A 26,666-nucleotide genomic window follows, 5' to 3' on the forward strand; every position below is an offset into this window, starting at 1 on the left:
CTTGCATCTGATTCAGTGGTAAAATAAATACTCTGATCTTTTACTTCAGTAAAAGCAGTAATGCCACAGTGTATAAATAGTCTGTTACAAGTAAGCATTCAAAATTGTACTTACTTTTACTTTACTATACGTAAATGCCTGGTAAAAGTACATCAAAATATACTTAAGCTACCAAAAGTGAAATGAGTCATTATGGAGAATGGCCTATTTCAGAATAATATATATTACTGTATATTATTGGATTATAGGTATCGATCCATTGTGAAAGCATCACTTTAATGTTGCAGCTGGCTAAGGTAGGTTTTAGTTAGCCTATACTGCTAGGTAGCTAAATCTATAATAATACATCATAATTTATCTTTTCAATTACTTGAGTAATTTTTCATTTAATTAATTGTACTCTAGTACCAACTGTACTTGAGTGCAGTACATGTGCATCCCAAGATTAAAATACAGTATACTGTATACAGTATTTGAGTAAATGTACTTTACTTTCCACCACTAATTGTAGTGCTTGCTTTACTACTGCTTTTCTCCAAACTATTTATTAATTCATATGCTTTACTTCACCTGTTGTTGCCTCATGTAACTTGTGTGTATTTACATTCCCACCTTATGATATTTTCTTGTCTTAAATTATAACATTTATTTACGAGTTTTACTGTATCCTGTTACTGTCCTGCAACTTCCCAGTCCCGCCCCCCCACTGAGTTTGGATCATTAAAGTTTGATCTATCAGTGCGGTACAGCAAATTACGCATGCGCACAGCGGGCTCCTAGGCTTCCAACTGGCGCATGCGCACTTACAAATCCTCAGAACCAGCAGCAGCAGCGGTAGCTCAGCTCAGTCAGTCAGTCAGTCCAGTCAGCAGTCATACACGCATCTATCTATATTCCCTTTTCTTAAATTAGCCACTTTAAGCTTCGCGATACCGCCCCCAATTTCAGCGTCGGTACGGAGCCGCCAGGCCGGGACAGAGACGGAGAGAGAGGCCTCGGCCATGGAAGCGCTCGGACCCGGTAAGAATTTTTAAGAAAACAGAAAACGAGTGGGGAGCGCGAGCAGTGTGTGGGGCGCGTGTGCGCAAATGCGTCGCTTCACTTCACTGGGGGCCGCGGCTGCAGCGAGGCCTCGACGCGCTGAGGGGAAAACAAACCGAGGCCCAGCCCGTGTCTCTGTGTATACGTGTGTGTGAGTTTATTTACACCGAGTGGAAGCCACGTTTCTTGTCTGTACGCGGAGGGTCGGTGTTTTTTATCGGTTATCCAGCAATGTCTGCGCGGTTTTATTTATCTGAAGCACGCACAGCTCGTCGTGTCGGTGCTGGCATTGTGTGAGTGGGGATTTAACTGGGACCTTCCTTCCTTCTTCCTTCCGCGTCGTGGTGTGTTTACGTTGATGTTTGTTAACGATGTGTTTCTTTTTTGGGCACGTAACTACGACTTAATTTCTAAATGAGACCGCGCGATCCTGTCGAAATTTGACAAAATATCCTACCTGTATCAAATCTCCTTCTCTGTTAAACCATCTAAATTTGTACCATCGCCATCAGGAACAGTGCGTCTCTTCGGGCTGCCCTCGTCCAACATGACAGCGATGGGTGGAAATCAAAATAAATATCAATAAAACACATGTTACTGGCGTTAAATGAGCAGACGTGCGTATTTTTTGACTCGTATTTTACTGGTTTTATGCGTCTGTGAGAGCACAGCAGCCTTGGATGGCGCTTTTATCGATCATATCTGCAGGCCAGTTCCATAATATTCATCTCCTATATGATAACAAAGGCACTTATTTTGCAGCGATCTAACCATAAAGCATGCGGAGGGAAATCAGCCACACACCTGTACACCCAGCGATACAGTGCATTTGTATTGTCACAACATGCAAAATGTGTTTACTTCATTTTTTTTCCTACAGAGTCACACAGTTCTTCATTTCGTTTGCGAAATGCGCCCTTTAGATACGAGGAATTGAATGCAGCTTGCAGAGCAAATAATTTTTTTTTTTTTGCGAGAGTGAAGCAGTTGTTTATTTTTGTTGAATCGCTCAATGTTCACACACACTGGCCACATACTCTAGAAGAAATGTGGTGGCATTAGGAAAACCTAGATGCATTATTTAAGGAGGATATTTGCTCAGCAGCAGTATTGAAATAAATGTTAAGCAGATGCATGGTGCTGTCTGAGGGGAGTGTTTAGAGACAACAATATTGCACAACCATCCACAGGTGTGTGAGCCAGGGTAACCTCATTGTCACACACAATCAGTGCAAGCCATCAAGTCTTTATCCATGATAACAGCAGCTGCTATATTGCAAAATTCACTCGGTAGTTGTAGGATTTCCACCAGCCAACAACATTTTTCAGGGAGGACTTGTATATAATGAATGTTTACCTTGCAAAGTGGAGTGTGGGTGCAGGTTCGCCATCACAGACGTTATTTACTCACATTAGTAATGATAAATGGGGATACAGCAATATGGTTTTTTTTGTGTCCAGTACCAATGTCAGACCTTTTACACTCATTGGCCTATAATAGGATGCATCTTTGTAAGAGTCTTGTGTGCGCAAAACAAGTTAAGCTAACGTAATCAACAGTTGTATTAAGTGATCTACACTTTGACAACATTACATTGACACATCACAGTTTCAGTTCTTCAATCAGCCAAGTAGCAGCAGCATTTTTTTAAAGCCAATAGACAAACTACCTATATATCCAACCCTGCATAGACTGCCCCTCTTGAGAACAAAATGTTCACATTGCAAATTTTAATTAGAAAAGTGCGTTTGTGAGCCTCCTCTGGTTCAGTTGTAGGGGATTTCTTTTGAAACATGCTCTTTTTGGCCTTTGCTTCAGTGTGGCTGGGATTCTTTAAGCAGGGCCCCCCAAAGGTTGTGTGTAATGATGTTCTGTAGGCCTGAGGTGTCTTCACAAAGCAGCTGGTTTAATCTGTTTTTTATTTTTTATTGTTTCCAAATTTGTGAGGTGCAACTGTGATGCTCAGATACAAACTGAAGCAATTCTCACAAATGTGCAGATTGTCACAGGAAAGTTGTAAATAGAGACAGACAGACAGCAATTCACTCTAGGTGGTGTGAACTGAGACAAAGATGAGACTACTCAACTTGAAAATGTTTCAACTTAAGCGAGAAATTCATGATCATCCTGAAAAATGACTCCACTTCATTCAAGGCAAAAGCCTGGAGGCAAAAAAGTGAAACAACTACTTTTCCCAGTAAAATGTGGGAATGTTTGATGATGATCTCAGTATGAGCTATTACACACAGACTGGGGATATGTGTTACTTCAGCAGCTGTACTGCCAGTCGGGAAAATTTGTGGTCAATGAACACCGCAGAGGTGAAATTTATGTGAATAACAAATATTGCTTGGTGTCTGAACTAGGGGTGGGCGATATGGCTCTAAAATAATATCATGATATTTCAGGATATTTCTGCGATAATGATATTCTTGATGATGTGACAAAATACTGAAAAATATTTTTGGTTTAGAGCTCACAGTAGCTGCTGAGCTCTTCTCGCGGGGTTTTTGGCTCTCCTCGTACTCAACTAGGTGCTTCTGCTTGCGGTGGTGAAATAAGTTTGTTATACTGCCCCCTTTTGTTGTTACTGTCTTCTTGCATTTCATACATATTACCGTGGTTTCTTGTACATCAGATCTCTTGTAACCAAACCACTTTCACACTAATGAAGTCGCTCCCCTTTCTGGAACTAACTCCACCCTGGAGCCGGTAGCAGTGTTACTTTTGCTTTCAGCCATACTTGTTGTTGCTGTGCCTAATGGTATGATGTCATTGCGTCAACAAGTTGGAATATTGCATTATCAAGCACAGGGGCACACCCCTAGACTCTGAACTCGCCAGTTAAAAGTCAAAATCAGTTGCTCCTGAAGCAACAGCTAAGAATTAAACTTTGCACTCAGGAGTGGATACTTCCTCCTTGTGAAAGGTCTTTCTCAGTACCTCTGCCTTTTCCACAGTCCAGTGTTGTACCTTTTAATCCAGGTGATTTGCAGGTGTGGGTGTCAGTGCGCTCCTTGTTCACTGCTGTTAGTCTCTGACTCATCAGCAGGCCAAGCCATCATCCTCATGCTTAGCTTAAGCCCAGCTGTCTCTCTGCTTGATCACACTGTGGTTACCAGGGACACACATAGCATTAGTAGGCTCTACAGCACAGGAGTAGCCAACCCCTCTCAGAAAATGTGAGTATACTCATACTGCACACAAGATAATCGTTTTTAAACATTAGATCAGTGAAGAGAAAAATCAGCGTAGTAGGACAGGCAGGCAATAATCTTTTGTACCGTGTTTGTATTGCGCCTTGAACATGCTCATTGTCAATTTGGATCCAAGCTAAAAGACGCACTCTGACTACATAAGGAGCAGAAAGACTTGTTGGCTTCCAGTGCATTTGTCTTTTTCTGCATCATGAAAAGCTAATTTCACTTCCTCTGTGACTCAAAGTAGATGCAGCTCTGTCTCACTTGGCGCAGAAGCATAGAATTATGGAGGAAGCTTGCTTCATGGGTTGTTTAAATCGAGGCCTAAATGCAACCTTTGACAAGTCTGTAGACTCTCTTTATGTGACATCTAGCTCTATTTAAAATGTTTTACTTCTAAGTTATTCTGTTCCCAAAAAAAAAAGGATTGACAGACTTGTTCAGATTGTCAACTCTCGATTAATGCATGACAAGGCTGCTAAAGGGATGTATAAAACACACAAGTGACATAAGAAATGTACATTTTTATCAAGACTAGACTAATGAACATCAAAATATGCTTGTGACATTCATGCACATGAAAAAGGACATTCAGACAAGAAATCATTTAAAAGAGGGTGTCTTGTGATGGACGTAATGTTCTTCATATTTGTAGCTTTCATTTCTGATTGAGTCGTACTCTAATGTTCGATGGCCTGGGTGGCCATGTGATGTTTCTCCTGAATTTTATCATATTAGAAACTGTTGCCTGTGCCCATCTTTTCCCCATGATAGTCTTGTCCATGTTGGGACACTAAAATATCCTCATTTACATGAATTCAGGCCAAGTAGGTTTTTGTTTCCTCATTGTAGCGGCAGTACAATATACTGAAGTGACCCTACATCTACCGCAAGTGTTAACTCTAGTTTCTTATTTACATGCAACATACCCACCTTGCTTGTTGCTTTTGTTTTGATGTCACTTGGTTACAGCTGAAAAGATTAACTGAGTAGTTGACGGACAGAAAAATTATTAATTTTCCAAGCAAAAATATTTTAAAAAATGCCTAATTCTCTGGTTTTAGCTTCTCACATGGGAGGAGTTGCTGCTTTTCTTTGTCATATATCATTGAAAACTGAATATCTTGAGGTTTTTGGACTGCTGGTTGAACAAAACAGGACATTTGAAGAAGTCACCTTGGGCTTGTGATTGGCAGTTTTTCACAATTATTTGAGGTTTCAGAAACGAATCATCAAAATAATCAGCAGATTAATCATTAATTAAAATAATCCTTAGTTGCAGCCCTATATTTGGTATCTTGAAGTTTTATCAGCTGCATGTATTTGTATCAGTTGCCATTTTCACTTGTTGCCATTTTGTTTATGCATATAAACTAACTTGAGACGGTGCTGAATGAAGGAAAAACAACTAACCCAATCAATTAGATGGTACAAGTTAGAAACTCATTTTAAAGCTGAAGTTTTTTATCTACTAGTTAATTGGCAGAAAATGAATTGGCAACTGTTTTGATAAACAAGTTAATCATTTCAGCCAAACACTTCCTAGCTCCTGCTTCTCAGTTGTGAGAATTTGTTGCTTTTCTTTCTTATGTGATAGTAAACAGAATATCTTTGAGTTTGGGAAGACATCAACTTGGGCTTAAGGGCAATGTTTATATTTATTTTCGGACATTTTATAGACTGAACAATGAGTCCACTAATCGAGAAAATAATTGGCAGATTAATCGATAATGAAAACAATTGTTAGTTGAAGACAAACTATTTTATAACCTTACAGTTGGGGTTCGTGGTGTTGACTGTAGTAAGTAGACTGGTTGTGGAGGAAAGATGGGTTCAGGCATTTCATTTTGAGACACACATTTCTAAGTGTAGTAGTGTGGCAGCTGAGGAGGCTATATATAGGTACAGCTCTGTTTTTGGTGAAAGTGGAAGAGGAAGACTCACTGCGCCACTCACATATAGAGTAAAACTCTTTCTGTAGTACCTGTTCATGCACCTAGCGAGCAGAAATAAATAGTAACCCATGTTCAATGTCATTGAATACACTGGGTATCTGCAGGTCTTGAAAAGTTCTAAAATGTTGAATTTTTTTTCCTCCAAAAGGCCTTAGAAGGTAATAAAATGTCTTAAATGCAATTTCCCAAAGTCTTAAAGGTAGGGTTTGGGATTCTAATCCAATACAATTTATCTAATTCAGCGAATATCTGCTCACGGTCCGCTTGCTGTCTGTTCTGTGTGTGCACTGAAAAAAAACTGTTTGTACACAGCCCTGGTTCTGTAAATGGGAAACAAACAAAGTGGCTCGGACCGAGCCACACAACACTATTCCAGGCATGATTTGTGTGTCAGGTAACATTCAATGACTTGCCCACAGACATTCAGCTTACTCTCTAGTTTGCCAAGATGTTGTTGTGATGTTAGCTATAGTAGCAGGAGAGTTGTGAGTATCGCTGTCTGGAGCTGGTGTGCTGCTCTGGGAAACCGTCTCGTCCTCTCTGGCTGTTAGCTTCGCAGCGGCGACTGTAGCGACAGTTTGCTAACCGACAACCTAGCTAACGTTAGTTACATTGCTTGCTGTGTTGTTGTTCGCTCTATATCATGGTATTTGTCATGGTATTGGATTTCTACAGAATCGCATACCCCACCTTTTTTAAATAGTTTCTCTTGCCTGGCGTAGGCAGTAATGTTACTTATAAAATCTTTTTGTTACTGATTGCAGGCTGCTTAATAAATCCATTCTAGGCCATATCGTCTTTACTGACTTTCCATCATACTTTGATACTTTGGATGGTATGAACTAGAACTAGATTAGTCGATTAATCAAGTAGTCGATTTTCAGAAATGTTTAATCCATAAACTGGAATTAAAAGTTCTTTTTTTTTTTTTTTTGAGGAAAAATATCAAACTTTCTCTGGTTTCTGCTTGTCCAGTGTGGGGATTTGTTACTTTTTGTCTAATTTTTATATCCTTTTGTAAACTGAATATTTTTAGGGTTTTGGCCTGTTGGTCAAACAGATTTCATAGACTAAACGATTCATCAAAAAATAATGGTCAGATTAGTCGATTTAAAAAAAATAGTTAGTTGCCGCCCTAGTATGATCATGAAATGGGAACTAAATTGCATTCTATGTGGTATTAAACAGGTCTGAATAAGTCTTATATTTAACTTGCAGAACCCAGTAGCCTTGCAATATGTATTAGCCTTGTGAAAGGTTGGAGGAAAGAGGTTTTGACGCGACTGTATGGTAATTTTTGTGGTCATAGTTTGCCGTTGTGGTGTTGTATTAAACTGCGTGTTATTCAGTTGTTTTTTTTTTTGTCCACCCCCATATACATACAACAGAGGACAAATGGTTATATAAACACATTTTCCTGCATGTAAAGCCTTCCGTACAACGTTAACACAACGCTCCAAAATGTATGCACAAATGCATGCACTTGATTTACTATTGAATTGCAATGCACTTGAAATGCTTTAGTGTGCTTGTGATCCATAATATAGAATTATACACACAATGTTGAGCTTGCAGAATAGCGTAGACCACTTGGTACACCTTTTGTTGCCATCAGTAACAAGGCCAGTAGGACAAAGTAGAGTGAATCATCAGATGATGATTTTAATAAATCGTGACAAAGTAAAGCAAATATGCATCAGATAACTTCTTATTTGAGACTGTATCATAAACATAATGATGTAGAAAAGCTGAATGATGTTATAAACCATTAGCTTGATTATTTGTATGATGATGGAGGAGGAGTGGGTAGTAGGGAACAGGGGAGGTGATTTGGGGCCCAAGCTAGATGAGGGCCTGTTAGGATGCGTGTTTTCAGGAAGGGATGGGGAGGGTCCCGATTGTCCGTGCTCTCGCGCTTCACTTGCTAACTGGAGCGTGTGGGTGCATGGAGTTCAAGAGGACCCCCGCAGTCCCTTAGCTGTCAGTTGACAAAAGCATTAAGCAGCCTCCTCCAACCTCCTTCAATACCACCAAATTATTTTAACTTCGTTTTATATATACATATTTTGCCTTTTGAGTATGCTCTCAATCTTTTGTGTGCTTTTGTCTTTTGTCTCAACTAAATTCAGAGCAAAGATCAGTACTGTATGTGTATCCGCGAGCATTTTGCAGACGCTCTTGTACAGAGTGATGCATGGCAGGCCAAAACAACAGATCAAGTAAGATTTTGACAGAGAGAGCAGGCATCACAGTGCCTCCACTCTCCTTCCATGTCAATGAGTAGTGTTGGTGTGTGAGATAGATTTGTCATTAAGAGTTTCAGGCATGAGGTCTTGAGCATGTATCTGTGCTGTTTTTAAACTGACGACTTAAGGGCTCAAGACATTGTTTCCTCTGTTTCCTGCAGCTTGTTATGCTACAATTTAAGACTCACAGGCACTACACTACACTATTGTGTTTGATACCTCTGTACATGCATGTGCAGATACTGTATGTAATGTGTATGTGAGTGAGATGCATGTGTGTGGCGTGCACTGTGTGTAACGGTAATCTCAGACTCTCTGTGTGGCACCCCTCCATATGGCCCTGCTGCTGTCTGTCTGAGAGGAGCTCGGTCTTTGTCTCGGTGTGAGGGGTGGGCGCCCTGTCTGTCTGGGTGGAGCTGGGGGCGGGCTGAAAGATAATTGGAGGTCATTGTTTCGCCAGCCCCTTGTTGACCCATGTAGGTCATAGCCCAGAGTTACGGATCAATCAAAGTGTGTATGTGGGTCTCTGAGGCCATTTCAGTGCATTCAAGCAGGGGTCACTGATGAGATAGCTTGCAACAAGCTTGGCGTTATGCCACGCACATTTATCTTCAAAATTTGACATTTAATGCAAAGATAAGCCCACACGCTCTCGCTGTCGCCACCTTTTGTTCACATTCAAAATATAATAATTGAAGCTTAATTATTTTTTGGCGTGGAATCCATGCATTTATTTCAAGACTGAGAGGATGAAATTGACTAATATTGTAATAATTCAACATTTAAAATGAAGAAAGTTAATGATTATTATGCAAAGTAGTGACTACTAGTGTCACAAATGTCAGTAAAAGCCCTTGTTAACTCTAAGATGGTGGTAATTCACAATTGCCATCTGTAAAATCAATACGTAAGTAACTATTATGGCATAATTCTGTACAATAACTTTTCTCTCTGCTCTCTCCAGGCCCGCCCGCCCCTCCTCCCTCTCTGTTTCAGCCTCCGCGGCGTCCCGGCCTCGGCACAGTGGGGAAACCCATCCGGCTCCTGGCCAACCACTTCCAGGTGCAGATTCCCAAGATTGATGTCTATCACTATGATATTGACATCAAGCCTGAGAAACGGCCTCGAAGGGTCAACAGGTAAATCTACTGACAGGTTTCAGCAGAAAATGCACAATTTTTTTTCAGTGGAGGTTTTGTCTTTGAAATACCAATTGCTAGCTATTGTAGCTATTATAACCACAGACTGTCCAAGGAGAAACTTGTCTCCTAGGGACAAGAAGTTTTAGATACTAGTAAATGGGGAAATGAGAAAAATAATCATTTTGTTTTATTGCAGTATGAAACTTATATAAATATTTTAATAAGTTACTGGCCTGCCTGTGTTTTTTTGCTTACCATCCTGTTACCCCTGTCGTCTAGGGAAGTGGTGGACACCATGGTGCGGCACTTCAAGATGCAGATCTTTGGAGACCGACAACCTGGCTACGACGGGAAGAGGAACATGTACACAGCACATCCACTGCCAATTGGGAGAGACAGGGTAGGTACTTCAAACATTTTACCCTTGTTCACAAAGGGAGAAATAACCTAAACCCAGTGATTTGTTTGTATTTTAGGCGGGAGGTGGCAGGTATGTAAAAGGTTTAGTGGATTAGGTTGAGTGTAAGTGGAAGGTTGCCTGCTGGATCAGCCTGGAAAATCTAGACCAGGATTGTGAGACCAGTACTATACAGTGTGTCTTCGGAGGTCTGTTTGAATAAGACCTCTAATGGAAGCTAGAACCCCAGTCACTTGAATGATCTTACATTTCTTTACCTGTTCTGTTTGTTGCATTCTGTGCAAAAATAATTTTGCTGTCAGGCATTTTAAATCATTTTTGATCCTCCATTGAAGTTATTTTTCAAATAATAATAATATTGCATTGTAGAGAGAACCTTACAGTGAGTATTGATATTTGACAGAAAGTGTGTGTGTGACTAAATTTAATTGGAACTGTTAAATGTGAAATCACGTTGTCTGCGTTTGGTCTGTTATGCCTGGGAATAAGAGGTTTACAATCAAGCAATAACATTTAATAATGAATACAGAAAACAATACTAGTTTCCTTGTTTACTTTAGCAGATTAAAATGGAAAAACCTTCCTTTTGTTTAAAAAAAAAAAAAAAAAAAAAAAAATCTGCATGCATGGCAAAAACTACTACTTTGCCCTTGGGTATTTATTGCCTATCTCTTCCCGTCACCTGTTCTGCAATCCATTTCCCTCCGCTCATCTTTTGTTTCTGTCGCTCTCTTTGTCTTTTTCCCCTCCCTCTGTGTCCTGTCCTCCTCTCTCTCTCCATCCTTAGGTGGACCTGGAGGTGACTCTGCCGGGTGAGGGGAAAGATCAGACGTTCAAGGTGTCTTTGCAGTGGGTGTCTGTGGTCAGTCTTCAGATGCTGCTGGAAGCCCTTTCGGGTCACCTTAACGAGGTTCCTGAAGACTCCGTTCAGGCTCTGGATGTCATCACACGGCATCTGCCTTCCATGAGGTACTGACACTCATCCCCTCAGTCTTTTCACAAACACACCATCCCATATCTTCTGCACATCTGTTGACAGAATTATTGTTTTTCATCTTTTGTCTGTATTACTTAATTTCCTGCTGTCCTGTGTCATCCTGATCAAATCATATTACACAATATAATTGCTGTTTGGTGCCTTGCTTTAGATACATTTTCATGGAATTGATTACCCAACAGCAGCTTTTGTGCACAACACTGTAACAACTAAACCGCAGGGTCCATCTCATGTTTGTGTCATAGCAAACATAAAATTAGTCTCAAGTGGTTCTCCTTTGCTTATGCTGTCTAATCTGATTCAGAGACAAAAATGTAGTTTGAGTTACAGCTGTGTTTTGTGTATGTGTCCATAAAAATATTTACTTTTAGCTGTTGAACCCAAATATTTGACATAATAAACTGACTAATTTTGAATTTTGTCCATTATTCATCTTCTGTGTTCTTTGTACACAGGTATACCCCTGTAGGGCGTTCGTTTTTCTCCCCTCCGGAGGGTTATTACCATCCTCTGGGTGGAGGCAGGGAGGTGTGGTTTGGTTTCCATCAGTCTGTCCGTCCTGCCATGTGGAACATGATGCTCAACATCGATGGTAAGACCTGAGTGGAGGTAATCGGTTTTAGCTGTGATTTTAAATTTGCTTTGACTACATTCATTTGTTATAATTGATATATGACTATACCTGTTGTACAGTATTCTGTATCAGGCTGAAATTAATGATGTGGGTGTTAACTGACTGTTATAAAGAATGTTATCATTTCTTAATGCTCTACCCAGCAAGATTGAATGTATTTGTATGCACACAATCACTGATGATCAGCAATTGATTGTGTGAAAACCCCCCACCAAATTTCTGTTTTTTCCCACCATCAGCTACTGCTTCCTTCTATGCCTAGAGTGTAACAGATGTTTACAAATTTACCACTAAACATATCTACCGCCTTTTATGGTCCACATGGTTACATACATAAGGGAAACAGACAGGTACTTGAATGCAATTCAGCTACATCTCAACTAAGGAGGTGTAATCAGGACATCCAGAGCCTAAAATTTAGTTTTCTGTGACAGAGCTATTAGCCTCGCAATTGTTGATTGTTGATCATAGCTGTGATAACTTTCCAGAGTTGTCAAATCCCACCCTTGTACTATAATATTATATACCATACAGTGTTATGGCATCTGATAAGCCTTTAAACTCATATCTATTACACAAATATATCCTCCCGGATTGTAATCCATTGTTTCTTTTACACCTGAAACATGCCCCCAACAATGCATCCCCTAAATATTTTTTATTTTATTTAAAAAAAATAATAATCTGATCTCAACACCAGTTAAGTCAGTTGAAATTGTAAAACTCAGTATTTCACAAGTCATTTAGGCACTAAAGCAGTTCCTGAATCTGTTGAGAATGAAGGGGTAGTTGAGATGTCATCTTAACACCAAGACCAAGAACACTGTGTTTTTCTGTAGGAGTAAGACAAGGACTTATTGTAATAAAATACTTTATAAACACAGGTCCTGATGTGTTAACTGGACTGAGATGGTTTGCTTACTTGATAGTATGTTTGTTTATATCCACTCTGTCATATTGAGGAGACCAAGTCATTTTTGTGGAAAGATATTTAGCAGTTCATAGCCACTGCTGATGAGATCAGGACGTTCATTTAGTCTGCAAGAAGGTGCTTTAACGCTCCCTTTGTTACTTCCCCAATTGTACAGTTTGGCCAGACTCTGCCTGTGATCTACAGTGTCATGGAGTCATTGGCTTGCTTGTTGTTATTGATTTATGGGACTGACTTGGTGAATATTGTCATATCTGTTCTACCCCTCAGTGTCAGCCACAGCTTTCTACCGCGCTCAGCCTGTGATAGAGTTCATGTGCGAGGTGCTAGATATACAGAACATCAACGAACAGACCAAACCTCTGACAGACTCGCAGCGTGTCAAATTCACCAAGGAAATAAGAGGTGAGCAACAGTGCACACACAATATGCTGACATTTACCAACAAGGAAAGGAGGGCTAGCATTAACAGACATATAGACATTATATACACAAGGTCTGTGACTCACTGTGGATCAAATTCACCACAGAGATTACAGTAAGGTGTGCGCCTGCAAGGCACATGCATGTTTGTTTTTTATGCAGTGTGTATGAACTAAAGTAGGTGCACCCACTCCTGACACATAATCAAGCTGTATACCCACTACACATGCAGTACATACTGCTTAACCTATGCCAATGCTGAACACTTGCTCTTAACCTCAGGGTAAAGATTGTGTTTCTGCCTTTGAACAGAAACTAGGCAGTCTCAAATCAGAAAATATGTCCATGAGATTCACACAAGTATTCATAAAATATCTCCTGAATAAAGCTGTGCTTTTATTCATAACTCAGATTATTATTATTTTTTTAATGCAGTGCTCTTCCAGTCAGCTCCAGTCTGTGTGTCTTGACTTCTGTTAATGTACATACACAAAGAACCACCAAATAACCTTGCAGGAGCTGTTGGCATTTTTTTAACTTTGATGTCATTTTGAACCAGAAAGTGTGCATAATTTCTTGGGCAGACGCTTGTAAGCTCTCCATTCTCCTTTTTGGTTTGTGTTCTGAGCCAAGTTGTGACAAATGTGTAAAGGGAAACTGCAAAGAGCTGAAACACCCTGTTGACAATTGGCTGCCTTGTCAGCATTTTAATCTTTATCATGGCCTGAAAATGACTAGAAGAGGAACAGAAGAGTACAATTCCAACCGAATAAAATTTAATGATATCAAAATATTTCAAATTGCAGTTTGTGGTTAAATGGTACTGCTTCTTCACATGATTCTGTAATCATTCTTTCTTGTATGTCTTTAAACAGGCTTGAAAGTTGAGGTCACACACTGTGGTCAAATGAAGAGGAAGTACCGTGTGTGCAATGTAACTCGCCGACCTGCCAGCCACCAAACGTAAGTGCCATTCCTACACTCACTCACTCTCATGTCAGCAAGATCATCATTGTATGTGTTGTCCACTGTACCAACAAGTCATTATATAACATTATAAGACCTTGTAAATAGACAATTAATGCAACTTTGGTCACATTTTCCTTTTTTGTCTTTTTGTTTTACATACTCGTGGACTTCTGCGTACTTTGTCCACATTTTCCATTGATTCACAGGTTCCCCTTACAGCTTGAGAACGGCCAAGCCATGGAGTGCACAGTAGCTCAGTATTTCAAACAGAAGTACAATCTGCAGCTCAAGTATCCACATTTACCGTGCCTGCAAGTAGGGCAGGAACAGAAGCACACCTACCTTCCCCTAGAGGTGAGAAAGAGGCTGTTTTGATGCTTAAATCTCATTATTTTAGTTTAGACAAAAATGCCTTTCTTCCCCAATGGTAACATTCTCCCTTTTTACTTTCCTGCTGTTGTTGCTCTTATCTGATTGATTTTGTTTAATTAATGGAATGTTTCTTCCTGTTCTGTAGGTCTGTAACATAGTAGCAGGCCAGCGCTGTATCAAGAAACTGACAGACAACCAGACATCCACCATGATCAAAGCTACAGCTCGCTCGGCCCCCGACAGACAGGAAGAGATCAGCAGACTGGTGAGTGCTGTTTCCCTCTTGGGGTGGGAGTAAGAAAAGCAACTCCAACTGCTGGCATTTGGTTTGTTTTTCTCTAAGGACTAGTAGTTTTCTAGTTGTAGCCACATATATGAACTTACTTAAATGCTGAACAAGAGAGAATTCGATGATACAAATACAACTCATCATTACAACTTTTTTATGTTAGTTATTTCTCATTCCTCAATACCATTTTTGTCTCATTCTTTTCTTTACAATTCTGATTTCTTCACCTGCAACCATCCTCCAACGCCTTCCCTTTACTTTCTCCTTCTTTCCCAGGTCAAAAGTAACAGCATGGTCGGGGGCCCGGACCCTTATCTGAAGGAATTTGGCATTGTGGTGCACAATGACATGACAGAAGTGACAGGACGTGTTCTCCCAGCACCCATGCTGCAGTATGGGGGCCGGGTGAGTACAGACACAGGGAGGGACTGTGGCAGGGTGAGTACTGGGAAAGGGCTACACTCTGGGGGCGCAAGCCTGACTGGGAACGCACAGGGTGGGGGGCATCACAGAGAGAATGCTGGGGCATGGGGGAAGATCCAGGTTTGCAGAGGTCACTCATCGGAAGGGTGAGCGATTTTATAATTTGATTTGATTTTTGACAATTGAATAGGCTACACTTTGTCACTCATTGATTGAACAGTGGATTTCTGAGCAAATGTGAGTGATGAATATTGAAATACTTTGTTAAAAAATAGCTACTATTTGAGCTTATGTTTTTTTCTCTAAATGGTATAGAGTTGCAAAGTGTGAGGGGCTATTTCTGGTGCCATTTTTTTTTCTGGAAGAAAAGTCCCATTCATTTTCTCCATAGACAGCACTTCTACGGCTTATATGGACATCAAATTCCCCAGTTGAATCATCAGTACAAAAGATGAACAACTGTGTTAGAAAAAATCTGGTTGCTTTAAAAAGAAGTTGCAAGTACAGGCCAGTGTACATAAAAATGATAGGTGAGAAGTTAACTAGGACTCTTAGAAAGTTTCTTAGAAAGAAAGTTGTAATAATTAAAACCGGTGGCCATAACATAAACTATAGGATTGTTACATCATCCCGACAGTCCCATGTTTCTATGTTGAGTAAAATTAAAAGAAACATTTCAAATGGGAATACAGAATAATGATAAATACCTACAGAACCAGCAGCTCCTCTATTTTGCAACTCTATATATTGTATATGAACCAGTCGATTAATTGGTCCTGCAAGTTTAACTGCTGCTATTAATTCAGGTGGTGACTAGATACAGTATTCAACTTAAATATATGCAGACCTGTAAGACCTGGAACTTGTCCTGTGTTATAATCCTGTGGTGCATCTCTGTAGTCTGTTAAGTGCATCTCTTTAAATTCTCATTGCCTTCACTGACACAACTTCTAAGTATGTAAATATTATGGTGCATGTAGATGATACTATTTCACCTATTGCATTCAGTAGTTCTGTGTAAGTGGAGGAATGGAGATGAGGAGCAAGTCACTGTAGACTGCTGAGATTCACCCACTGAATCTCAAATCAGCCATTTAGAGAGATCTGATTGGATGGTGCATGCAGAAGATAAAAGTAAACATTTTTGAACAGACCTGTATGGATCTGAAAGGCAATCATTTGCATCCAACTTGTCAACATAAGACACAACTGGGAGCATTTCTTTATTTTTATTTATTTACAGAAATAGCCCTTACTCCTACATTACTGCCTGGTTGTCAGGCGTGAGAGGCTGAATTGGGATTCAAGGATTGTGTGTAAGGGGGTAAGAATGGATGTGCTGCCAATAGGAGGAGGATAAGACTCGTAGCCACCCAGCATTAACGTAAAACCTGTCTGAAAAATTCACTTTTAAAGCCTGTGGAGTGAATGTGACTTAATCTTCCATCTGAAAATGAAAAGGTTATTATAAATACTACAGGTGCTGGAATATAACACCCCATTCTGAGGCTGCATTCATTGATTCTGCTAAGATAAGGTGAAACTTGAATGATCCCTGTGGGGAAATTGGTTCAGTGCATGAGCCAGCTTTCCCCTTTATACTCTCTGCTTCATTTACAATTGTTCTTCACAGAATTACAGCAGAAGAAAATGCTCTTATGTACCAGTGCCAAGCTTAAATCCCTTTATTGGCTGCCTGAACTATACGTTGGTTAATTTAGCCAAGATCCTATCAAAACACTCTCTTTCTGGCTTGGCCACTTGCCTGCTGGGATATCGAGTCTAATCGGCTTCCAGTGAAATGCCCTTACATGTGGACTGAAAGCTTTTCCCATTTCTGTGATTACTTGGTATGAATGAAATACACTCGCCTTTCATTTTAAAATGGCATGCTAATGTTGGTGGACATACAATTGCATCAAAATATTCACAGAAACAAAAATGAATACTCCCCAAAGTGACTGTATGTGCAACATGTGAGATGGGAAAAGCAGCAGTCTATTTCCTGTGTAACACTGAAGTTTTTATATTATTGATGACAACCTGCGATCATTTATCAGGTAGTTTTAAATCCTGAAACTTTGATCATGTTGAAGATTTTTTTATAATGAGATGGAGAAGCTCTTGACTTTTCTTGGCATACCACTCTCAAGTAGTTCATTGTGGTCACTTGTTTTGGAGAATAAAAGCTCTTAATGGCCTCTGGCAAATCTTGTTAACATAATTGAAAGCCACTGCCCTTTGAATTTGTATTCACAACCTCACTTGAAGTCGGAGCACTCACCTAATGATGTGTCTTTGAATAGATACACTGCTTTTGTTCGCTGTTCATGTCAGATATCCTGATATGGCAAGCTATAAAACCAGAATATTTATGTTCAATAAAAAAAAAAACTGAGCATTTCTCTCCAAAATGTATCTCACAATGCTTAGCATAGACTGTGTATGCCTTGTGCAGATTAATACTTTATGGACCGTATACCATACACAGAATATCATTATACAGAAAAAATTGGTATGAATGTATAAAACCACTTTGAAGCCTTTCAGTGTGCGAAGAATATTTTGATCTGTCAAGTCTAGCTAACAATGTACGATGTCTGTAGGCCAGCTGGGTGGGCATTGAATGCATTGTGTTTGTCTGTATATGGTAGGAAAATCAAAACATGGGCTGGGCTGTAGTACCTTTTGTATTGGTTCATCCAACCGGGGGGTTGACTAAGAGAGTAGGGACTCTCTCCACAGAATAAAACCGTTGCCACGCCCAACCAGGGCGTGTGGGACATGAGAGGGAAGCAGTTCTACGCTGGCATTGAGATCAAGGTCTGGGCTGTAGCCTGCTTCGCTCCACAGAAACAGTGTCGGGAGGACCTGCTCAAGTGAGTCATGGCATCAGCTGTTGTGTTTGGCTTTATAATGAGGCTTGTCCCAGAAATGTACCTGGGAAGGGGAAGTGAATGCAAATGCTGATTGTTTTCTTTTAGGCCATGCTAGCAGCGTGACTCTATGGATGGCAATGTCTGTTGGTCAGCCGCTCCACCACTTTGGTCCCGACTAAATAATCTTCCAACAAGCATTCGATGTATTGGCACAAAATTTTGTACTAACATTCATGGTTGTCAGATGATGTATCATAATGACTTTGGTGATCCCTTGACTTTTCCTCTAGCACCACCATGAGGTTGACATTTGTGGTTTTGAGTGAAATGAAACTATGAAATGAAACTATTGAATGGATTGTCATGGCATTCATGTACCCCTCAGCACATCATTGCTTTGAGCTAAATGCTAAGCACAGTCTCACAAAGCCGCTAGTGTACCTGCAGTTATAATGGTCTTGCAAACATTTAGTAAATCTATTTCTCCCTGGTACATTGAATTATATTAGATGTTGTGTGCCTATGCTTATACTGCTAATTTCTGATGAGCATTTAATGCTTTTCAATAGGAGCTTCACTGACCAGCTTCGAAAGATCTCCAAGGATGCTGGGATGCCCATTCAAGGCCAGCCATGTTTCTGTAAATACGCCCAAGGAGCTGACAGTGTGGAGCCCATGTTCAAACACCTCAAGATGTCTTACGTAGGTCTGCAGCTGATTGTGGTCATCCTGCCTGGTAAAACACCAGTCTATGGTAAGAAATTGAAATTCATAATTTAGCTTCTTAGTGAATGAGGAAAAGGTAATAGCTTTTTAGGTATGAGGGTAGAACAAAGGGAGAGGGTCACATATGTAGGAATTCAACTTTAAATGTTTTGATTCTACAGGTAAATTTTTGTGAGATTGATATTGGTCATCTGTTTTCGTCCACAGCTGAGGTAAAGCGGGTGGGTGATACTCTCCTCGGCATGGCAACCCAGTGTGTGCAGGTGAAGAACGTAGTGAAGACATCTCCTCAGACCCTCTCCAACCTGTGCCTCAAGATCAACGCCAAGCTGGGAGGCATCAACAACGTCCTGGTGCCTCATCAGAGGTCAGCATGGATTTTGTAATTTCTTCTTTGCAGTCCAGATGGGAGTGTGGAATGCTTCTTGACTTTGAATGTTGTAGACTGGTCAGATGCTTTCTCAATACAAATAGCCCCCGGTAATCATGTGGTAAAGAGCAACCCAAGTTGTAGTAAAAATCTGCATAATTTTCATATAAATTTTGCTGTTCTTGGCATTTTTTTCGTCTGGTTCTTAAATTCTGAGAATCTTTTTAACTTTGTATAATGATATTTGGATCTTTTTATCGCGCATAATTTTCTTCATAGTCGCACTGTCCTTTATTTTAGAAGATGAAGAAGAAATATGATGTGCAGGCTGTGATGCAAAGTCTCTTTTCTTTCTTTTGTGTGTCCTGTTCGTGGTTCAGGCCCTCTGTGTTCCAGCAACCTGTCATCTTCCTGGGTGCGGATGTCACACATCCTCCAGCAGGTGATGGGAAGAAACCTTCCATCGCGGCGGTGGTGGGCAGCATGGACGGCCACCCCAGCCGTTACTGCGCCACGGTGCGAGTCCAGACGTCTCGACAAGACATGTCCCAGGTAACAACATTCTATGTGTACTTATTAGTGAAAGTGACATTTGGGTTTTCACACCATTTGATAAACTGTTAATTTGTACTCGTATTAATTGAGAAATTCCTTTTTAATGCCAGTCTGTTTATATCCACGTTTCAATGCATCACTTTGGCATGATCCAGTCTGCAATATATAATATTACCAGATGTCAGTTTTAGACTGTTTATGGATATATCGCTCCCATTGAAGTCTGATAGAATTTTTAAGTTCCCTCCTTCTTTTTGAGTCTAAATCAGTTGTTATTTTCTCTTTAGGAGCAGCTCTTCAGTCAGGAGGTAATCCAAGACTTGACCAACATGGTGCGGGAGCTTCTCATCCAGTTTTACAAGTCCACACGCTTCAAGCCTACACGAATCATCTATTATCGTGGCGGCGTGTCTGAGGGACAAATGAAACAGGTGAGAGATTAGCAGTATTTGGCAGAGTTTTACTCTTTTATTTTCATGCTTATCTTGAGCTTATTTTTGCCATTACTAGGCAGGAATGGCAGCTGTGATTCATTATGAGAGGAGGTTGTCAAAACCTTAATTTTAAAGATGACACGCCGCTTCAGTCCAAAATGGCCGCAAACCAAATGCCATCAGAATAAATTAAAATATGAAATAAACACAGAAAAATTATATGCAGTTGTACTATATCAAGACATGTTGCATAGGATACCTTTCAAATATGTGTGTCTTTTTGTATTTTCAGGTAGCGTGGCCAGAGCTGATAGCCATCAGGAAGGCCTGTATCAGTCTGGAGGAGGATTACAGGCCGGGCATTACCTACATTGTGGTTCAGAAACGTCACCACACTCGTCTTTTCTGCTCTGACAAAGCTGAGAGGGTCAGTTCACTCTACTACAATGTGGGGTATTGAATTGTTTTCTATTGTACAGTCTTTAACTATAATCTAATTGATCAACCCTTGCAGGTTGGGAAGAGCGGTAACGTCCCAGCAGGTACCACAGTGGACAGCACCATCACACACCCGTCCGAATTCGACTTTTACCTGTGCAGCCATGCTGGGATTCAGGTGAGGGATACACGCTCATACACATGTCAACTTTGCATTGTGTCCAGATCACTCCAGTTCTCCAAGTCTCTTTTGCAGTTTTGAAATGGTGTGTGTTTCAGTGGAAATTGTCTTTACGGGTATGGCAATTTTGCTCTGTGGTTACCACGGTAATGATGCTTAATGACAATAAACGGCATGATTTGGATGCTTGACCCATCAGATGGTTTGGCTGTTATTTAAAGTGATACACTGCCCACAAACTATCTTTTCAGTATAAAACACTTCTCCCCTGTAAATTTAGAAGATGTAAAAAGTGGAAACAGACACTTGCAGTGGTTAGTGCTTCTTGCTCTTCAATTGGTCAGGAGAACTGCTCTGTCTTAGCTCACTTACTGGTGAGCCTGATGCTGCACTTCTATAAACATAAGAACAAACAAGAATTCTGTATACAAATAGAAATTAAGACCATACCTGCCAACATTTAGGTTTCAAAATTAGAAATTGGATGTAGTGTATGGATTGTGTGTGTGTGTGTGTGTGTGTGTGTGTGTGTGTGTGTGTGTGTGTGTGTAGATGTGTTTCATAGACGATCTGGCAACTTGGGTGACGTCAGACAAACATCTAAGACTTGGATCCGTGTATTCATAATAGAGTTTGAGGTCCATGCAAATTACGGTCGTTTCCCGAGAGAAACAACAAAACGGGAGGTAGCAGAGAGATGGCCTTGAAATATGGGAAAAATGGAAGTGTTGGCAGGTATAGTTAAGACCAACAAACATGCCTGTGGCAGGTTTGTCAGTTTTGCCAATGAGTAAGCTATTATAGGGTGCAAACCATTGTACCTGCTCACAATCTTCATACAATTGTTTGAGTTTTGAGAGCAGTGTATTTAGCTAGTGTGGTGTTCTGAAGAGAGTGAATTAAAACATTTAATTATGTACTGTATCTGAGAAGAACCACAGTGGGGGTCTAATGCTAAAAAATGAAAAGCTCAGGTTTTTTGTATCACCAAGTAAATATAGTGCACATTACATGAAATAATCAGCAAAGTATTGACATAACATGTTATGTTCCGTCTTCCCTCAGGGAACCAGTCGTCCCTCCCACTACCACGTCCTGTGGGATGACAACTGTTTCACTGCCGATGAACTGCAGCTCCTCACCTACCAGCTGTGCCACACCTATGTCCGCTGCACGCGCTCCGTCTCCATCCCAGCACCAGCCTACTACGCCAGGCTAGTGGCTTTCCGAGCCCGCTATCACCTGGTGGACAAAGACCATGACAGGTGAGGCAGCCCTGGATATCTGTGGTTCCAGTTCAAGAAAGATAATTAGCTCATATCTGGCTGTGCCGGAGCTAGATCAAACCCAGAGGGATAACGCATCTGTCACTGGCCCGAATCGATAGTTAGTTAAAATGATGTTTTTGGCAATTGTTACTTCATTGGAAAGATTACAGTAGAGAGGCAGACAGAAAACTAGAGGAGAGAGAGAGGGGCATGACATGCAACAAGGGGGGGTGGTTTGGTTGTGTATGTTGTAGATATCATCCTGTCTATCACTTTTTAAAACAAATGTTATAAAGTGCTTTGCAGAAACAAAAAGAATAATGTCAAAAATATGTGCATAATCAATGAGACTGGAGAGAAAGCTCTCTGGATTGACCCTAGGCCAGTAGAGGGCCATGTGTTTCCAGAAGCAAGAGACTCAACCACTTACCTACCAGAACACCGCTCCTGGTTCTTGTTTTCATCCCTGTACTCTCTATTTCCTGCATTTTTGTGATGTGATATTCCTGACAGTCAACGTAAACCCTACCTTTTTTCTGTCTTGCAGTGCTGAAGGCAGCCACGTGTCGGGCCAGAGTAACGGCCGGGACCCCCAGGCATTGGCCAAGGCAGTTCAGATCCACTATGATACCCAGCACACCATGTACTTCGCCTGAGCTAGCGAGCACGTCAGCCAGTCCACCTGCGGATTCGCTTTCTTTCTGTCTTTTTATCTCTTATTTGCCAGTCTCTCTCTTCTTCTCCAACTTCATCTCTTTCTCCTTGTAGTCTGTCTCTTTCTCTTCACACTCACTCTACATTTTCTGAATCTGCACCAAAGCGGCTCTTGGATGGGGGAATCTGCTGTGTCCCTATGCCCAGCAGGTTTTTGTTTCAAGGAACAATTTCCAACCAGCGTTCCCAATCGAGCCGCCTTTCAAACCAGCAATCCAGCACTGCGAACCTTGAGGGATTCCAGTGCACAAAAGAAAAAAACGAAATAACAAAAACAAAACCATACACACACATACTACAAGTTGAGCCATTATTTTGAGTTCGTTTTTTCTATTTGAATGTCTGCACTCTTGTGTTTTGTAAGATACACTGAGCAAGGGAGTGGATTGACACAATCTGTGTCAGCACAGCTCTTTAGCTCTCCCAGCTAAGCAGGACTCTTATCTACTTTTACCTCAAAGCCCCTTTGGGCAAAATCTGTCACAAGGTCTTGGGTTTATTGGGTGGTGGGGAGGGAACTCTACAGGAAAAGAGATGGAGGGGAGTCGACCTTTTGAGAATGATATATATATATATATATATATAAATATATATATATTTTTCCTTTTTATGAGCGTGTGTTTTAACTTTTCTCCTTTACGGTCTTTTACAAGCGAGGTGACCTGGGTGTCATGCCCATTACTACTTTACTCCCATCTTAGCGAATACGCAAGTCTGTGTGTGTGTGTGTGTGTGTGTGTGTGTGTGTGTGTGTGTGTGAGCATCTCTGTATATACATGTACTGCTGTATGAGAGTGTGTTTGTGTGTGCATGTGTGTTTCATGGCAGGCCACTGAATTGTAAAGGGAAATCAAGGAGATAACTGCTGTAAATGCCTCAGATTTGTTTTTATATTCACACATACAGTACATATAAGCATATATTTACATCTATAGAGCAACTTTGAGACATATGACTTAAACAGGCCTCATCGAGGCTGCTGTGGGTATTTGTAGCAGTCCTGGGTCACTTGTTAATTGAAATGCTTTGAATTACATTTGGACGTCTGTTAGCATTCTGCTAGTGCAAGATGGGTGGGATTTGCACCTTTGGGAGCCAGCTGCTCCTTTGTGCCTCAAAACACCATTGAATCCAAGGAAAAGTAACTTGATCCATTTCAAGTAGTAAGTGAAGTCAGGTCTGACGTGTAGCAGTAGTAACCGTGGTCTGGCCTGTGACTGGCTCAGCATTGGGACCTGTTGAATGGCTGAAGGCATTAAACACAGAGTATGGTCTTATCAGCCTTGCTTTCTGTGTGAAAAGCAGGGTGTTATTTTTCTTTGGACCTGATTATCTGAAAGATTATATGATGACACTGCTGGACGTTGCTTTTCTTTTTTCTTTTTGTAGTAGTTTGAAGAGCCGGAAACCAACGTAGTTTTTTGAGGTCTCCTTTGCTAATACTGGCCAATTCATTGCACTGACCCGGGACGCTAGGCAAGCAACAGAGGGCACTCTCAATCTCTCTTACCTTTATGCATTTATACATACGAATCAACAAAGCAGATTTGTAAAAGTTTAATATAAGATGTTTTGTGGTTATCTGAAAAACTGTTGTTTAGAATTAGTAGTTTACCATTGATGTTGTTGTTGTTGTTATCGTTGTTGTCAATGTTGTTAATATTGTGATGAAATTTTAAGGTTGGCAGCAAAGCCAGTTATATAGTTACTAGTGCGACTTCAGGAATAGACTTCAGTTGTTGAGCTGCAGGTTAAGGGGTAGAGCTTTGGGTTGGCCTTTTTTTTTTTGTAGCATTCAGGTTAATGATGAGAAGAAGTAGGCCCCAGGATGGATGAATTCATGCTTCGTCTGTAGGTTCTGATGTGAGTAAAATTTTGCGGCAGATTTGAGGTATTGTGTAGCACTCCGACTAGTAAAACAGATCTGCCGCTGTGTACATCGCTCAGCTGGTATCGGTTGGTTTTGATCAGACAGATGGAGACAATCAGGGATTGTAATCAGAGTGAACCTAGGCTGAAGGATTTGTTAAAGCGGTTTGCGATAGGCAATGAGTTAAATTTTTTACTTTTTAAAAAAAGGTTTCTATTATTCTGTGTGTATTTGAAGTATACCCATCTTAAAGTCTCTGCTATTTGACGGTGTTTGTTTCATATTTTTATGCATTTTTAACACTGCATTAAATGAATTGACAATAAGCATAAGCACTGCCCTTGGACCCCCTGTACAAACACTCAGCAAACTGTTACCATGGAAACCGTAGTGACATCAGTGAGGTGCTGTGGTGACAGTTACACAAGTGGTGCCCCCTGGTGTTGCGATTGGATAAAGATGTAGGACAGGAGGGTTTGGAGAAACGGTCGACGTGCACGCCTCATCAGGGGGGGACAGCTCAGTGAAAGCCCTTTTGTAATAAACCACCCGTAAAGCAGCAGGTTTACTATGAATGAGTTTGAGCACCTGCCTGTTGAAGGCGTGGGCGTTGGCATCGGCTAGGTGCAGAGAAGCGGGAAATGAGGAGGCCTAGTGGTGGGGGGGATTGGGAGGGTGTTGTCCAGGCATTGCATGCAATAAGTTTTACTCTTTGTTTTAAAGGGGGCAGATCAGTTTTTAAAACGTGCACTAGTTTTACCAAGCCAAGAGGGCTGTGATTGAATATTCATCTGGCATCTCTAATGGGGTATGATTTGATGTTTTATATCCTTCAGAATTTTTGATCATTAAACTCCAGTCAGATAAATGATCACTCCCTGTTTGTAACATGACATTGCAAAGCAATATTAACCCAGTTCTAGTTTTCAAATGTGGAAAAACAAAGCTATAATTCTACTCATTGTGGTTGTTGGTCTACTCTCGCAATTGTCTGTACTTTTTTATTTTTTTTACTTTTAGTTTATTTGATTTGCTTGTATCAATCAGTGGGAATGTGCATTTGGTGAAATAGTTAAGTAGGCTTTAGACAATTTTCTTTAAAGTAACAAAATGTAGACTTTGCTCGCCTGCATGCCAGAGTATTGCCCTTTTTAAAAAAGAAAAAAACCTTTTTCGAATCATATTTATTATGAGAAAGAAAAAAATATAAGCGTTTTTTTGTGGGTAAATGTTTATCAATTTAGTGGGACTGTTTTAGGCTAGCAATATTTGTCCAATCTCTTTTAAGATGCATTTTAAAGATTCCTACACAAATGTCAATAATTTGGGAGGTACAAGCTGTTTTTTGAGGCGAGGGGGCCAGCTCTTTGCGTCGTGTTCAAATTCAAACGAGGTACTTTCTTCAAACGTGGACCCGTTAAAGACCGAACCCCTCTCCTCTTTGCCAGGTTACTGTAGCGAGCATCCATTTGGTCTCCTTGTTCCTGGTTTGTACCTGTGGCCACACCTCTTAGTGGGGTCTCTCCTGTCTCCATGGCAACTCTGCTGACCCCTCACAAATGCACTTCCTCTTTGTGAAGGGGTCCCCATGGCATCAACGGAGCAGGATTACCTCTTTTTAACCTTTTTAAAAAAAGATTAATTCTTTCTGTGCCCCGATAGAAAGAGAGCATGAATTATTTTTAAATTCCTCTCACTTTGATATATTGTTATATCTTAATGGATTTGTAATTTGACATTGTGTATTGTGTGTTTTTATTTCCCATTTTTGGTTCCTTATTTTGGGGTTTGTTATAGCTATGCTCTGTTTCTTTTTTCTTTTTTTTCTGCTAGTGGTCTCTGAAGCTGTGTGTGATTGTCTAATAGCAATAGAATCATAGAATTGGAACATTCCAATTCCGTGAATGGAACATTCCAATTCTATGAATGAACTGAGCCCTTTCTGGGGCGAGGCATGTTGTAGCTCCGCCCCCAGCAGAGGACCATTCACTCGCTGTTATTGCTATTATGTGACATGTTCAAAAACTTTTTTCTTTTTTTTTTTCTTTTTTAGCCTGCAGGGAATTCTTGTGTTAATGTGCAAAGTAATAAATTGGTATTTTATGCCTATAAACATAGCTGGTTTGTTCTCGTCATTTATGACAGATGGCATTTTATGCTATTAAAAAGGGGCTCTTATGGGCATATAAG

At 40.5% G+C, this 26,666-nt stretch overlaps 1 protein-coding gene across 4 annotated transcripts; it reads left to right on the forward strand.

Moving 5' to 3' along the window:
* Nucleotides 1–808: 808 nt before the first annotated feature.
* ago4 (argonaute RISC component 4) lies at nt 809–26,593 on the forward strand. Of its 4 annotated transcripts, none has more exons than XM_044172985.1 (19): nt 809–1,020; nt 9,408–9,582; nt 9,865–9,985; nt 10,791–10,972; nt 11,456–11,592; nt 12,836–12,970; nt 13,864–13,951; nt 14,164–14,311; nt 14,475–14,594; nt 14,895–15,056; nt 17,772–17,920; nt 18,490–18,674; nt 18,854–19,013; nt 19,397–19,568; nt 19,859–20,002; nt 20,298–20,432; nt 20,520–20,621; nt 21,690–21,889; nt 22,440–26,593. In XM_044172985.1, the coding sequence occupies exons 1-19, from the start codon at nt 1,002–1,004 to the stop codon at nt 22,546–22,548; spliced, it is 2,643 nt and encodes an 880-aa protein (XP_044028920.1). In that variant the 5' UTR covers nt 809–1,001; the 3' UTR covers nt 22,549–26,593. The 4 variants fall into 4 exon arrangements, with proteins under 4 accessions (XP_044028920.1, XP_044028921.1, XP_044028923.1 ...); XM_044172986.1 differs by having other exon boundaries at nt 810–1,020; nt 17,787–17,920; XM_044172988.1 differs by having other exon boundaries at nt 810–1,020; nt 14,895–15,023.
* Nucleotides 26,594–26,666: the final 73 nt, after the last annotated feature.

This window comes from Siniperca chuatsi, linkage group LG17, assembly GCF_020085105.1.
Source record: "Siniperca chuatsi isolate FFG_IHB_CAS linkage group LG17, ASM2008510v1, whole genome shotgun sequence".
Classification (NCBI taxonomy): domain Eukaryota; kingdom Metazoa; phylum Chordata; class Actinopteri; order Centrarchiformes; family Sinipercidae; genus Siniperca; species Siniperca chuatsi.